Here is a 14,675-nt window from a genome sequence, read left to right on the forward strand (position 1 = left end):
GCACCAAAGTTCAAAAGCATCAATACTTTTTCAAAGTCCAGCTTTCACATCCATAGAGTGTCATGGGGAAAACCATTGTCCGAACAATTCTAATCTTTGTAGGTGTAGACACCTCATGGCATCTAAATATGGCATCTTTCCAAGGCCTTCATAGCAACCCTACCAAGTGCTAGTCTGTGGCGTATTTCTTGACTGCTGGATCCTTGACTGTTGGTGGTCGATCCTAAAAGGCAGAAGCTCTCCACCACTTCCATGTCTTCATTGTCAGTTCTGAGGCTGGGTGCTGCACCACTCTTCAACAGAATTCTCAAAGCGGTTTACATAGAAAAAATAAATAATATAACTAAAATGGCTGCCTGTCCCCAAAGCGCTCACAAGCTAAAAAGAAACATCAGACAGACCCCAGCAGCAGCCACTGGAGGGATGCTGTGCTGGGGTCGGACAGGGCCAGTTGCTCTCCCCGTGCAAAATACAGAGATCCAAAGGCATCTCTTTGCTCAGTTAGCAGGGGTTGTGCATGATATGTGTTTATACACAGATGTATACTATAGTGTGTATGTGAACTCCAACCAACAAACACAACCTGGCGCACACGCACACGCACACCCCACGCTCAGAGCAACAGCTGCAGCAGCAGCAGGTCAGGCAGTGCAGGGAGGGCCACCAGGCTAGTTTTCAGCGGCCACCAGGACTGGAGTGAAGGCTGTTGTGTGTGAATTGGAAGCAGCGCAAGCAAGAGATCGATCGCTCCGCTAGCAACCGGATATGCCTGGAACTGGGCGATGGATTGCAACTGCCTGGCAGTGGCAGAGTGCGCGCGAGCCGCGGCCAGGTGGGCCCGCGCTGCTTCTGCGGCTGCTACACCTGACCTGGGGGTCTCGCGCCGCTGGCCTCCTCTGCGCCTGCGCGTCGCTCGCGAAGCAGCCCCTGCTCCTATGTAAGCACGACCGGACCTCTCCCCCGCCCCTCTCTCTCTTTTTTTCTTTTTTCGACATTGTATTGCAGGAGTGCAGTGCATTCCCGGACTTGCTTTTTATTGCATTTATTGCATTGCATCCTGGACCCTGGACGTTCTCGCATTGTCCTGCAGGAGTGCATTGCATGGTTCCTCCTCGGCTGGGTTCCTACTGCATTGGACTCCCTCCTCCCGCCCCTTGTTTCGGGTTGTGAAATGCAGGAGGGCTTCAGTGGTGCAAAGTCAGGAGGCCTTGCTTGGTGTGGGGATGCGGGGAGGACTGGGGAAGGAATGGACCTCTTCCTCTCCTCCTCCCTAGGATTCTCTGGGTGGGGGAAGCCTGCTCCCTCTTCTATCACTCTCCTAATCTTTGCTCTCTTGACTTCCCTTCCCTTCTCCTCACTTGTGACTTTGTTGGGACTCCTAACCCGCTTTGGGGCTCAGGGCTGGATATCTGTTGTTAGCAGGCCCAGAAACTTAATTGGCAGCCTGTGGCGGACCGAAGGCGGCGAAAGGCGTGTATGTATATGGATTAAAACAAAAAAAGTGGCAGCACGGCTGCTGTCTACTTCTAAATGGCCCTCGAGGGTCCCTCTTGCCAGTTTAGCAGGTTCTTTCCATGCATTACTCCAGGTCTGAAATGTTTACTTTCCCAAGTAGTTGAGGCATAATCGATTTGTATATAGAGGCAGAGAGCTGGTTTTTAAACCTGCAAACACAACTCCATACAAATATTATCTGGAACCCAGAAGGATGCAGTTAGTCAAAAACAATAGCAGAAATCGGTTGCTGATGAGCACAACAGAAATGGGATGGGCAAAAGGTTTCAGTTTCTGCCTTCTTCAGCTACTTTCATGATATAGGGTATGCTGCTAGTGACAGCTGTGGCACTATTTGTTTGTTTGCTTTTTATATAATGAAGCAAAATAGTAGTAGATACTGCAGCAGTATAAACAACTCGCCAAAAAATAAACTCCAAAACAAACTTCAGCACACTTCATAACAAAGAGGCCTTTAAAAGTATATGTTGTAAACACCAACCATATTCACATAATGAATGTTTGTAGTCATTCTGGTCAAGTGTAGTTGAATTTAGAGTCGTCAACAACCATAATTATTTGAGGCAGGGATATTAAAACATCTCCTGGTCTTGTTTTACCCTCCGAAGAGCCCTGTGGGGTAGTTTGGGGTGAATCTAGTGGCATATGTCCAGTTAGCATAATGATTACGTGAGAACTTGAGCCTGAATGTCTAGTGGCTAAGCCCGTCCGTAGTTTACTGCACCTCTCTAACTAGCAGGATTTTATTTTTCAAAGAAATCTCTTTCAACCTGTGCATCTTTTCCCCATTTGCACAGAGTTAATGTGTGCATGGTAGGAAATTATTACAAATTCAGTGCCACAAGAACATATAATATAAGAACTTAAGAACAGCCTGCTGGATTAGGTCCAAGGCCCATTTTTACAAAGTGGCCCACCAGACACCTCTGAGAAGCCCACAGGCAAGAGGTGAGGGTATGCGTTTTCTCTCGCTGCTGCTCCCCTGCAACTGGTATTTAGAGACATCTTGCCTCTGATAGCCACCAGACTAGTAGCCATTGATAGACCTATCCTCTCATTAAGTTGTCTAGACCCCTTTTATAGCCATCCAAACTAGTGGCCATCACCTCACCCTAAGGCAGAGAATTCCATAGATAAAGTATGTATTAATAATTTAGGACCAGCAAACGGAGGTACTTTTTCACACAACACATAATCAGCTTGTGGAATTCTCTGCCACAAGATGTGGTGACAGCCAACAACTTGGATGGATTTAAGAGGAGTTTGGATAATTTAATGGAGGAGAGGTCTGTCGATGGCTACTAGTCGGAGGGCTATCCAGCTTCAAAGGCAGGATGCCTCTGAGTACCAGTTGTGGGGGAGTAACAGCAGGAGAGGGGGCATGCCCTCAACTCCTGCCTGTAGGCTTCTAGTGGCATCTGGTGAGCCACTGTGAAACAGGATGCTGGACTAGATGGGCTTCCTTGGGTCTGATCCAGCAGGGTTGTTCTTATGTGCTGTGAGAAAAAGTAGTTACTTTTATTGGTCCTAAATTTCCCAGCCTTCAGTTTCATGGGAAGACCCCTGGTTGTAGTGTTGTGAGAGAGGAAGAAAAATTTCTTTCTGTCCATGCATAATTTTATACACCTCTATAATGTCTCCCCATAGTTGTCTCTTTTCCAAACTAAAGAGCCCCAGATGTTGTAGCCTGGCCTCATAAGGAAGGTGCCCTCTTGGTTGCCCTCTTCTGCACCTTTTCTGGTTCTACAAAGTCCTCCTTAAGATGCGGTGACCAGAACTGTACACAGTACTCCAAGTGTGGCCGCACCATAGTTTTGTATAAGTGCATTATAACATTAGCATTTTTATTTGCAATCTCTCTCCTAATGATCACTAGCATGAAAGTCGCCTTTTTCACAGTGCCGTGCACTGAGTCAACACTTTCAATGAGTTGTCCACCACAAACCCAAATCTCTCTCCTGGTCAGTCGCTGACAGCTCAGATCCCATCAGTGTACAGCATATGTGAAGTTGTTTTTTGTTTTGTTTTGTTTTGTTTTAATGTAAACTGGCCTGAGCCAATTTTTGGAAGGGCGGTATAGAAATCGAATAAATAAATAAATAACTGCATATGCCATTTTTTTCAGCCACTCGCAAATCAGTGGCTTGCAAGCTGTGATGGCTTGTGAAAATCCACAAGCCTGGTGTGCAGGCAAAGCTGTCAGTTTTTGATGTGGTCGGTTTCATTATTTGTTCCCCTTTTGCAGTTCAGTTATTGTAGGACTGCAGTGAGAAATCTGGGCTGAAGGAGAAGCCAGAAAGTCCTAGTTTGATGCTGCTGCTGTGAGTTCATGGTCCCAGCTATGTACACAGACATTGGCTTTCATTGGGTTTTCTCTTTATTCTTTATGTTTTGCTGAGATTGTAATTAATTTTAGCTTCTGTTTATGATTATTTCATTTCTTAATGCAACATAATCAAAAGCCTAAAAATCCTCTTTCATCTTTGTCTCGTCATAATAGTGGATAGCAGAAACTTCTGAAGAGAGATTATTTATATTGTTTTGTCCATGTATGGAGAACTAAGGGCCAAACTAGACATAAGCCCATAATCCGAGTTGATGTGCTTAATTTTTATTTCAAAAAGAGCAGTTGTGAGGGTCCCTGATCCAGTTGGAGATTGTGTTGGGGGCAAAACATTAAAGCCCCCGCCTGCCAGGGTCCTGCTATTTTTAACAGAAATGTTAAGCCTGTTGGTTCTGAATATGGGCTTAATGTAACAAGTTATTTGGTCCTAACATAAACAAAAAGATAGTTCTGTGTTCCAAGGCACTTGCAGTCTAAATGTTGAGAGAGGGGGTGGTGAGGGAAGGTATTTATGTTTTTGTTCAGAAATGTCCAAATGTTAATCTATGTTCTGATTTACCTTCGATATTTGTATTGTCAAAAATAACAATTAAATAAAATGTAAAAAGAGAATAAATATTGTCCTACCCTTCTAGCCCAATAAACAAAGGCTATCTTATTTAAACATTAAACATTTAAACCAGGGATTCTCAAACTTGGGTCCTCAGGTGTTATTGGACTTCAACTCCCATAATCCCCAGCCTCAGTGGCCTTTGGTTGGGGATTATGGGAGTTGAAGTCCAATAACATCTGAGGACCCAAGTTTGAGAATCACTGATTTAAACAATTTGGTACGCATTATGACCCCTTAGTAAATCTGTTGATTTTACTAACTCAGAATGTTATGCATTTCCTCTTGAGAAAAAAAAAATCCAGGTTCAACTTCAAATGGACAATTTCTAAGTCTTAAATAGCATCACCAGTGGCTTCATTGATGAAATAACCCTGATTAAATCCTTACCTGGATTAGTCATTTTCAGAATAAGTTACCTTGCTCACAAGCTCGCCTACAGTGAACTCTGTTGATTGATTATTAATGATTTTTTTGAAAACAAAAACACAGTTGATTAATGATTTTTTTGAAAACAAAAAGTAAATTGCTTCCATCACTTGCTCTTTTTTTACAGGCCAGGCAAAGGAAAATGCTGAATAATGCAAAGCCACGTTTCTCTGCTTGCCATAATATTTGTGTGAGACAGTGCCGGATACGTGAGTGACTCTGATACAGTATTCACCATGGTTTAGATCTGTACAATGGCAGAAAATGGGCTCCCAGAAAACAAAAGGCCTCGAAGAGGCTTATCTCTCAGTAGAAACAAGAGCAAAACTCCAAGAAGGAAGTATGGGGCAGAAACCGAAGGGGCATTGCCACCAATGCCTTCAGCCTCTTCCTCTATCATTTCATTTTTCAATAATGTTCCTCCTGCCAGGATTGCCTGCCCTCTATGTGGACAGGTGGTACCCAGGTTTGGAATCAACAAACATATTGATGAAGTGTGTCAGAAGAGCTGTGGTGATGCTGCTGCTGCTGATGTGATTCTGGTTGACTCGGCATCTGATGCAAGCACCAGTCCTTCCACTCAAAATGGGCCTATCTGTTCCAGTCCATACTTTGCAAAGAACATTTTGACTCCAGAAAAGAACCCAAGTCCCCTAGAAGGTAGTGACCTGAAAGCTAAAGAAGTGACAGGAGAACAGAGAAGTCCTTATTTTAAGAAGAAGGATGGTCCAGCACCCAGTGCCAGTGAGTCTAGAGTGCACGTTGTCAAAAAAATATCTCTGCGAGGTTTGTCAACCAAGCTGTCCAGGAGGCGTCATGCCCAGAGTGGCAAACTGGTGGCTCAAGAAGTGGAGACCACTTCAGCTTCAGATGCACACGGCAGCTCTGTGGAGAGGAACCCAGAAGATGTTGCTTCTGAGGATGGCTCCCAGAAAGAGAACAGACTTCCTTCCTCAAGGTTTCAGAAATGGCGTAGTCCAAAAGAATATTTATTAAGCAACTCTGAGACTTTAGGAATGGCACAAGAGGGCGACACAGGAACTCTCCATATTGATTTGGACGACATCACCTCAGCATTGGTTCCGTTGGATGGTCTTGCTTGCAGTGAACGCTCACAACTGGCACAGAGCAGCGAGCAGCAAAATAGTCCTCAGGGCTCAGTTCCTGATCTTTGCACACTTGCAGAATGCCCAGCACCTTATAGTAAAGTAAGTCTGTCTGATTTGGAAACTGGAGAGCTCTCACCAGGTCAACAAGTTCCGTTGTCCAATGCAGAAGAGACATGCTGTAGTCAAATGCAGTGTTTATCTCCTGTGGGAAGTGATGTGAAAGTGCTTCCTGTGGAAGACCGTAAGGACTTAAGGAAAGAAGTGGTCGATCATGCTTGTTTGGGACCTTTAGAAGAAACCAGTTTCCATCCAAGTGCCAACATTTTAGAAATGCTTGCTAATGGACCTGGTCTCGTCTCGGACTCGGGGGGCCTTCCGTATTATCTCCGAAATTTTCTGATGGTCCTTCAAGCTGTCCTGGAGAATGAAGACGACCGTAGGCTTTTTGATGAGGAAGACTCCGACACCATTGTGAAATTCTGCAAGCTGTCAGGTACCTTATTTACTGTTGTTTATATCACAACATTGGTGTGGATGGTGCCTCCCACAGTCTCATAAACAAAAATAGACAGATGTCTGCCCCCAAACAATGCAAATGGACGATGAAGAAAGCAATGGGGGTGGCGTGGTTTGGGGAGAATGTACTTCAGCTTGATTATGGTTGGGAAATAGAGGATTAAGTACGTAAATCAAAGGCCACATGCAAAAGGTGGGGTTTTGAGGAAGTGTTTGAAGGAATATGAATACGACAAATATTTATATACCACTTTTCAACAAAAGTTCCCAAAGCGGTTTTCATAGCTATAAATAAATAAATAAAATGGCTCCCTGCCCCCAAAGGGCTCACAATCTTAAAAAAGGAACATAAGATAGATGCCAGTAGCAGCCACTGGAGGGATGCTGTGCTGGGGATGGATAGGGCCAGCTGCTCTCCCCCTGCTTAATACAAGAGAACACTTTTAAAAGGTGCCTCTTTGCTCATTTAGCGGGTGGCTCCCTGTTCAGAAAGGTATGTACTTCTGTTTTGATAGTGGCAATTGTGCAGAGAACACAAGAAGCAAGGCCCCAGGGTGTTTCTGGAAGCTTCTGGAGCGACCGGAGCAACAGTTATAGCACCTGACAAAGTGGACAGAAAGTGGAAGGAGATGCTTGTTAGCAGAGGATTTGCCACTACAGTGAACTGTCAGCTATTGTAGGATGGGGTGCTGTAGAATACACTCTTACTGTTGAACATCTGAGAGCTGGTGTAGCATAACCTGGGGTGAAGAAATGTTGGCTCAGTTTATCAGCCAGACAAAACATTTTACTCGTCAAGCTATGTTGGTACATTGCTCATCAGGCCTTTTTTTCACTCGTCAGGCATCATTTTTTCACTCGTCACAGACTAGGAGACTAGTAGATTTCTGCAGCCCTGAGCCTAATTATGAAGAGACTTGATCAAGGTCTCAGTTCAACTCTTGCCTCTGCCCCATACAAAGTGGCCTTAGTCTTGTCTCTGTCCACACATTGCGATCCTGTGTCTTCTGCATGCTTAAGTAAAATCTGCTCGAGTCCAATTGGATTTACTCCCAGGTAGGACTCCAGACCTTGTGTTGGTTGCTTTGGGCATACAGGTTTTTCCATCTTGTGGGAGAGTGTCTGAAGCATGCTTGCGCAGTAAGTATGCCAAAGTGTGGGCTGGAAGACCCAATTTTTGTACAGCTGTTTCCAGCAAAGCCTTCCTGTGGAGTTATTTTGGCAAGAGCACTGCCCTGTTGGAGAACCGGAGCCTGGTAGTATTGTATTGCTAACTGTAATTTACTTATTAATTCAGTTGGAGCTACTGGACTGAATGCATCATAATAATTCAGACAGGGACTATTTCACCCTAATGGACTGGCTGCCATCTCTCCAGTCTTTATGTCGGCCTGCCTGCCTGCAGTGAATCTATTGTGCTAATTTTAAAATTGCCAGCAGCAAATGGAGCTCGGAGACTAAAAACATTTGAGAGCCCCACACGGTCTGAAATTCCCTTCTATGGAATGCTGTGTGTGACTCTCTGCAGCAACCTTTTCTTTAAGCTATCTGGATGCACAAGGAAGAGTGCAGTGTGAGTGGTGTGGAGTTGCACCTTCCTGAACAGAAGGTGCTGTGGGTGAGTTTTGATCAGGCTTTGATTGCCTACTTGACTCCAAAAAGGAGTTTTGTCCTAGATCAGAGGCTCCCAGCCTTGGTTCCCCAAGTGTTGGGACTACAACTCCCATCATCCCCTGCTGCAGTGGCCAGAAGCCGTGGTTGGTGAGGATGCTGGGATTTGTAGCCCAACAACATCTAGGAACCGAAGGTAGTGATCCCCTGTCCTGGATGGAGTTGGTTAGAGGTCTGATGAGATGAACTGGTGGTTTTTGAGTGCATGTCTGAGCATGCCTTTGGCAGGGTCTGGCTCTGCTGAGTGAGTCAGGCCTAGCAGCTTGCTCTCACGTTCCGCGGGATGGCTTTGATTGGACCAGTGGGTGAGTTTACTAGTCTCAACTCCTCCTGGAAGAAAGGGGTCCAGCTTCCGTCATCCATGATGATGCCTAGGTTAGATTCCTTTGATGCACACTCTGTGCAGAACTACCCTTGAGGCCTGCAGAAACCTCAGTGGGCATGGACTTCAGTGGCCCACTTTGTTTGTTAGTTAGATTTATATACTGCCCTTCCAAAATGGCTCAGGGCGGTTTACAACACGGTAAAAACAATTAAAACAAGTTAACAGTTAAAATCAAACTATAAAAATAGAATAAAACGAATTAAACAATTGAAACAGCTAAAACCCCCTTGAAAATCAGGGCAGCAATGTAAAACAATTTAAAACAGTTTGTCAATCATTTAAAAACCCTGGAAGGCCAGGCCAAACACACTTGTGTTCAGGAGGAACATAGGAAGCTGCCATTTACTGAGGCAGACCCTTGGTCCATCTAGCTCAGGATTGTCTACCCAGACTGGCAGCAGCTTCTCCAAGGTTGCAGGCAGGAATATCTCTCAGCCCTATCTTGGAGATGCTGCCAGGGAGGGAACTTGGAACCTTCTGCTCTTCCCAGAGTGGCTCCATCCCCTGAGGGGAATATCTTGCACTGCTCACACTTCTAGTCTCCCATTCAAATGCAACCAGGATGGACCCTGCTTAGCTAAGGGGACAAGTCATGCTGGCGACCACAAGACCAGCTCTCCCCTCCTCTCTCAGCATTGACTACACGGACTGGCAGCGACTCTCTAAGGTTTCAGGCAGGAGTCTTTCCCAGCCCTACCTGGAGATGCTGCCAGGGAGTGAATCTGCGACCTTTTGCATGCAAAGCAGATGCTCTACCATTGAGCTGTGGATATGCCTGATGAAGCTGCCTGCTGAATCAGATCATTGGTCCACCTAGCTCAGTATTGTCTACACTGATTGGCAGCAATTCTCCATGGTTTCAGGCAGGAGTCTCTTTCAGCCTACCTGGCGATGCTGCCAGGAGGCGAACCTGTGGCTTTCTGCATTCAAGCTTGCAGATGCTCTTCCACTGAGCTACAGCCCCAAGCCCTGAGGGGGAATATCTTGCAGTGCTCAGGGGAGGATGAAGCTTTTTGCTGCCCCTCTTTGTCTCTCTGTTTAAAAGAAGTTAAATCTCTTTTTACCTTTAAAAACTGCTGCTGTGCAGTGGGATGGCAACGGAGAGGGTGGCGAAACTCCTCCCACTGGCCTGCCTGCCTCCCAAATGACAGGCCGGGCCCTTTCAGGGCTCTCTGCGCACACATGTTGCCTATGCGTTAATCTGCCCCTGGCAGTGCTTGCATGGAGTCACTCAGTCATCCGTCCAAATGCAAACCAGAGCGGACCCTGCTTAGCAAAGAGGGCAATTCATGCTCGCTCCCACAAGCCCAGCTTCCCTCCCCACTGCTGATAGGTTTCAGCAGCTTTTCAACCACTTCATTGGTTGTGGTTTGTATGTGAATTTTCTCTTATCTAGGGCTTAAAAAACAACCATCTTCTCTCATATGGCCTCCTCCCACCCCAAGTGCTGAGGACAAGGAGGGCCCCCTCCAGATTCTCTCTCCCATCCTGGGAAAGGATGTGGAGTATTCCTGAGGGAGCCGGGCCCCTGGATCAACTCCCCCTAAGGATGTGCACGGAACCGGTTCGGCACACCTTTTATGGAGTGTCGAACCAGTTTGAAATGCTGGCGTTTGTGCTGGTTCGGGGGTGGTGGTGGTTGCTTTAAGGCACGGGGAGGGTGTCCTGACCTCCCCGCCGGCGCAGCTGCCAAAACCTGAAACCTTGGAGAAGCCGCTGCCAGTCTGTGTAGACAATACTGAGCAAGATGGACCAAGGGTCTGACTCAGTAGAAGGCAGCTTCCTATGTTCCTATGTAAAACCGCTGACGCGGGGTGGCTGAGTACCTCCTTGCTGCCCTGGCCAGCATAATACTGGGTGTCTGGTGCACATGTGTGATGTGCACACGCACACCAGCCACTTCTGATATTCCATTGACCGGGGCAGCAAGAAGGCACTCAGCCACCCCGTGTCAGCGGTTTGGGCAGCAGCGCTGGTGAGGGAAACATGGTGTGGGAGGTAAGGACACCCTTCCCGTGCCTTCAAGCAACCACCCTCCACCTCCCGGGAGTGCACAGAGCCGGTTCCGTGCACATCCCTAACTCCCCCATCCTGTCCGTGCGCATGCCTCCTGGCTGCAGCTGGCTTTTGATCTGGGCTGGGCTGTGTGTCTATTTCATGGTTATCCTCCTCGTCCTCCAAGGACCTTGGAGTGGCTCACACAGTTCGTTCTCTCTCCCTCTCCCTGCTCCGCGCAACACCCCTGTAAGGAGAGAGAGAATGACTGGCCCAGGGTGACCCCGGGAGCTTCAGAAGTGGGTGGGGATTTTATTCATCCTTCATTCATTTATTTAACACATTTTATGCCACCCAAAATGCAAGTTCTCTGGGCGGTTTACAACAAAACAATAAAAACAACCGATAAAAAGATTAAAACATTTCAACTATTAACACACAATTAAAACCATATATCTAATTAAAAGCCTGGGTGAACAAATGTGTCTTGACTGCCTTTTTTAAAGTTGTAAGAGATGGGGAGGCTCTTATTTCAGCAGAGAGAGTGTTCTAAAGCCTCGGGGCTGCAGTGGAGAAGGCCCGACCACAAGTAGCCACCAGACGAGCCGGTGGCAACTACAGACAAACCTCTCCAGATGATCTCAATGCGGGATTTGAGAGGGGATATGTCCATTGCTCAGGGGCAGAGCATCTGCTGGGCACGCAGAAGGCCCCAGGTTCCCTCCCTGGCAGCATCTCCAGGTAGGGCTGGGAGAGACACCTGCCTGCAATCTTGGAGTGCCGCTGCCAGTCAGTGTAGGCAGTCCTGAGCTGGATGGGCCAAGGGTCTGACTCGGTAGAAGGCAGCTTCCTAGGTTCCTAGTCCACTAGGCTGACACCATGCAACTGATCATGTCGACTCTAGGGGAATGGACTAAAATGAATGACAGGGGATGCCCACTGAAAAGCCTACTGGCCAAGGGCCATTTGGAAATTCCGTGCATTCCTATGGCCATTTGGAAGGAACCTGTGCATTCCAGTGGGCATTCCCTGGCGTTCATTTTAGGACGTCCTGACACTAGGCCGCCACAGGCCTTGCACGCTGATGGCCCCAGGTTCAATCCCAGCATTTCCAGGTAGGACTGGGAAAGACCCTTTCCTGAATCCTTGGAGAGCTGCTGCCAGTCAGTGTAGGCAAGACTGAGCTGGGTGGATGAATGGTCTGACTCAGCATGAGGCAGCTTCCATTATAGCTATATATCTTATAATTTAGGAGTGGGGGTGGCAACTCTGGCTTCTCTCCCAGCAGCTTTTGCTGGTGTCTCCCCTTTGTTTCATTTTTAAGCTAGATGGACCAAGAGTCTGACTCAGTAGAAGGCAACTTCCTATGTTCCTAACTTGCGTCAACCCAGTCTAGACATTCTTATGATCAGGGGACTCACACCCACGGATCTTTCCCAAAGCATTTCTGCACAGCTAACCAGGTGGTGCAGCGGGAAATGACTTGCCTAGCAAGCATGAGGTTGCCGGTTCGAATCCCTGCTGGTACCTATATTGGGCAGCAATGATGTAGGAAGGTGCTGAAAGGCATCCTCTCATACTGCGTGGGAGATGGCCATGGTCAACCCCTCCGGTATTCTACCAAAGAAAGCCACAGGGTTTCTGTGGGCGCCGGGAGTCGACACCTTTTCTTTAACCAGGGCATGGTATCTTATCAGACCCAACAGTGCAAAGTAGGGATCCAGCTTTTAAGTTTCACAAGACTCTTCATCAGCCTCAACATTAAACAGGGGGAAGGGAGAAATAAATAAGTTCAGATTATTGCCATCTTTGATCAAATATAGAGATTTTAACACACCCAAATAAAGATAACACTGGTACAGAAACAAATATACATATAGAAATTATTACATAAAAGTAGAATAAAATAAGATGAAGCAAACTAAAAGAACCTAATTTAATTGTAAACTGCCCAGAGACGCATGTTTTGGGTGGAATAGAAATATGTAAAATAAATAAACTGAATTAACCCTTTCTGACACACCATGTGTGGATTCTAATCGCAGCTGTACAGAATATGGCTACCTGGTGTGAAACATCAGTGTGACCATCAGAGAGAAGTAAGTTTATATAAAACTCATCAGAATTATTTGGATATATAAATATCCAAAGCCCCGAGACTATGGAACAAGCTTCCCGTGGAAATAAGAGTCTCCCCGTCTCTACCGGCTTTTAAAAAGTGTTTGAAGACTCATCTTTTTACCCAGGCTTTTTAACTTTTTAAATTTTAGACTGTTTGTTGATTTGTTTAAATTGTTTTTAGAATTTTAATCGATTTTAATGTTTTGTTTATTGCTTTGTTGTGAACCACCCTGAGACCTTGGTTTGGGGCGGTATATAAATACGTTAAATAAATTTTTAAAAATAAATCTCTAAAAACAAAAGGAGTAATCTATCTAAAACGTAAGTCACGATAAAAAGAGCAGTGCAAGCGCCCATGGCCCACTGTCTCCACATCCCGAGAAATACATCTGGCTGGCACAGTAGCAGAAGCCCTGTCTGCAGTATGTTACGGTATGCATTTTTTGCCTTTGGATCTAGATGGTAAGCCCGCTGAACATGCCTTTGATGCTTTCTTGGGGATTTGTGCTGCCGGAAGCCACAGCCCTGTTGCCGCCTTCGGCATCTCCTTGAGCCTGAGCTGTTTGCATAACGTATGGTGCCTGCTCCATAATGCCTCGGGTTTCTGCTAAGAGGCAGGCAGATTTCTGTAGCTGTGAGCCTTTGATGTCAGGCGGTTGATTAGCACCCGGCAAAGAGGCTGCTCTCTGGCATGAACGCCCCACTTCAGCGATAATTTCCATTTTATGAGGCACGGCTGCTGTTGGGAAGCAGGCTTCTGTGCTGTCTGCAGGGACCTCTCTTAGCTGCAGGAGAGGGAAGAAGGATCTGGGTAAATAGGTCTTCAAGGAGCTCTTCCCTCCCCTCCCTTCCCCTCCCTCCTCGCCTTTGCCAGGAGGACGAAGGGGACCTCTGCTAGGCTTGCAGACAAGTCAAGGGATGCCACTTGCCCACAAAACGGGTTTAGCTCTTTGCCCATATTAGCGCTCTTAGCCTTCAAATAAATGTCTGTACATTTTAGGAAGGTTTTTCTGTCTGGTTGCCTGGAACTGGTCTGTCCTTGAAATAGGCGAACACGCAGACATCTCTGCAGAGCTGGGCTTGGGGCGAGTGCGGCCTTTTCATGAGGCAAGGTGAGGCATTTGCCTCAGGCGGTGGATTTTGGGGCACCAGCAGGACAGCAAGATGCCCCCCCCGCCACACACAGACACACACTGCAACCATCAGAGCCGCTCTTCAGGACCAACCTGACCCGTGCAAACTTTGCAAGCAGTGCTTCTCCTTACATTCTTTGCAAAGCTTGCAAGAAGCATGAGGAGCGAAGAGGAGGCTGTGGGCAACCTTCTTTCTTCACTGCCCCATGGACAGCTGGTCTTGCAGTAGCAAGCATGAATTGTCTCTTTTGCTTAGCAGGGTCCACTCTGGTTGCATTTGAATGGGAGACTACATGTGTGAGCACTGTCAGATATTCCCCTTAGGGGAATATTCCTTAGGGGATGGGGCTGTAGCTCAGTGGAGGAGCACCTGCATGTTTGCATGCAGAAGGTTCCAAGTCCCCTCCCTGGCAGCATCTCCAGATAGAGCTTAGAGAGACTCCTTCCTGCAGTCTTGAAGAAGCCGCTGCCAGTCTGGGTAGACAATACTGAACTAGATGGACCAATAGTCTGACTCACTAAAAGGCAGCTTCCTATGTTCATGAGGCAAGGAGAGGTGGTTACTTCAGGTGGTGGGTTGGGGTGGCAAACCCCCCCCCCACAAACCGTCAGAGCCGCAGATCTGACCCGTGCAAACTTTGCAAGGAGCACTTCTTCTTACACTCTTTGCAAAGCTTGCAAGAAGCACAAGGAGAGAAGAGGAGGCTGCTGATGGCACCCTTCTCTCCTCCCCGCCCCGTGCCACTTTTAAAACTTGCAAAGGTTGGTTTTGAAAGGGGGCTGCCCCCACGAGGGTTGTGGGGCACGGCAGCATTTAGCACCACACCTGAGGTACCTTGGGTTGCCC

At 47.0% G+C, this 14,675-nt stretch overlaps 1 protein-coding gene across 2 annotated transcripts in view; it reads left to right on the forward strand.

Annotated features, from left to right (window-relative positions):
• The first annotated feature begins 762 nt into the window (after nt 1-762).
• Nucleotides 763-14,675, forward strand: part of FAN1 (FANCD2 and FANCI associated nuclease 1) — a 38,673-nt gene continuing 24,760 nt past the window's right edge. For both annotated transcript variants that reach the window (XM_053272085.1, XM_053272084.1), the window contains exons 1-2: nt 763-937; nt 5,026-6,500. In XM_053272085.1, the coding sequence (XP_053128060.1) occupies nt 5,153-6,500 (1,348 nt within the window). In that variant the 5' untranslated portion in view covers nt 763-937; nt 5,026-5,152. The remainder of the gene's footprint in view (nt 938-5,025; nt 6,501-14,675) is intronic.

Source organism: Hemicordylus capensis, chromosome 10, assembly GCF_027244095.1.
Source record: "Hemicordylus capensis ecotype Gifberg chromosome 10, rHemCap1.1.pri, whole genome shotgun sequence".
NCBI classification, from domain to species: domain Eukaryota; kingdom Metazoa; phylum Chordata; class Lepidosauria; order Squamata; family Cordylidae; genus Hemicordylus; species Hemicordylus capensis.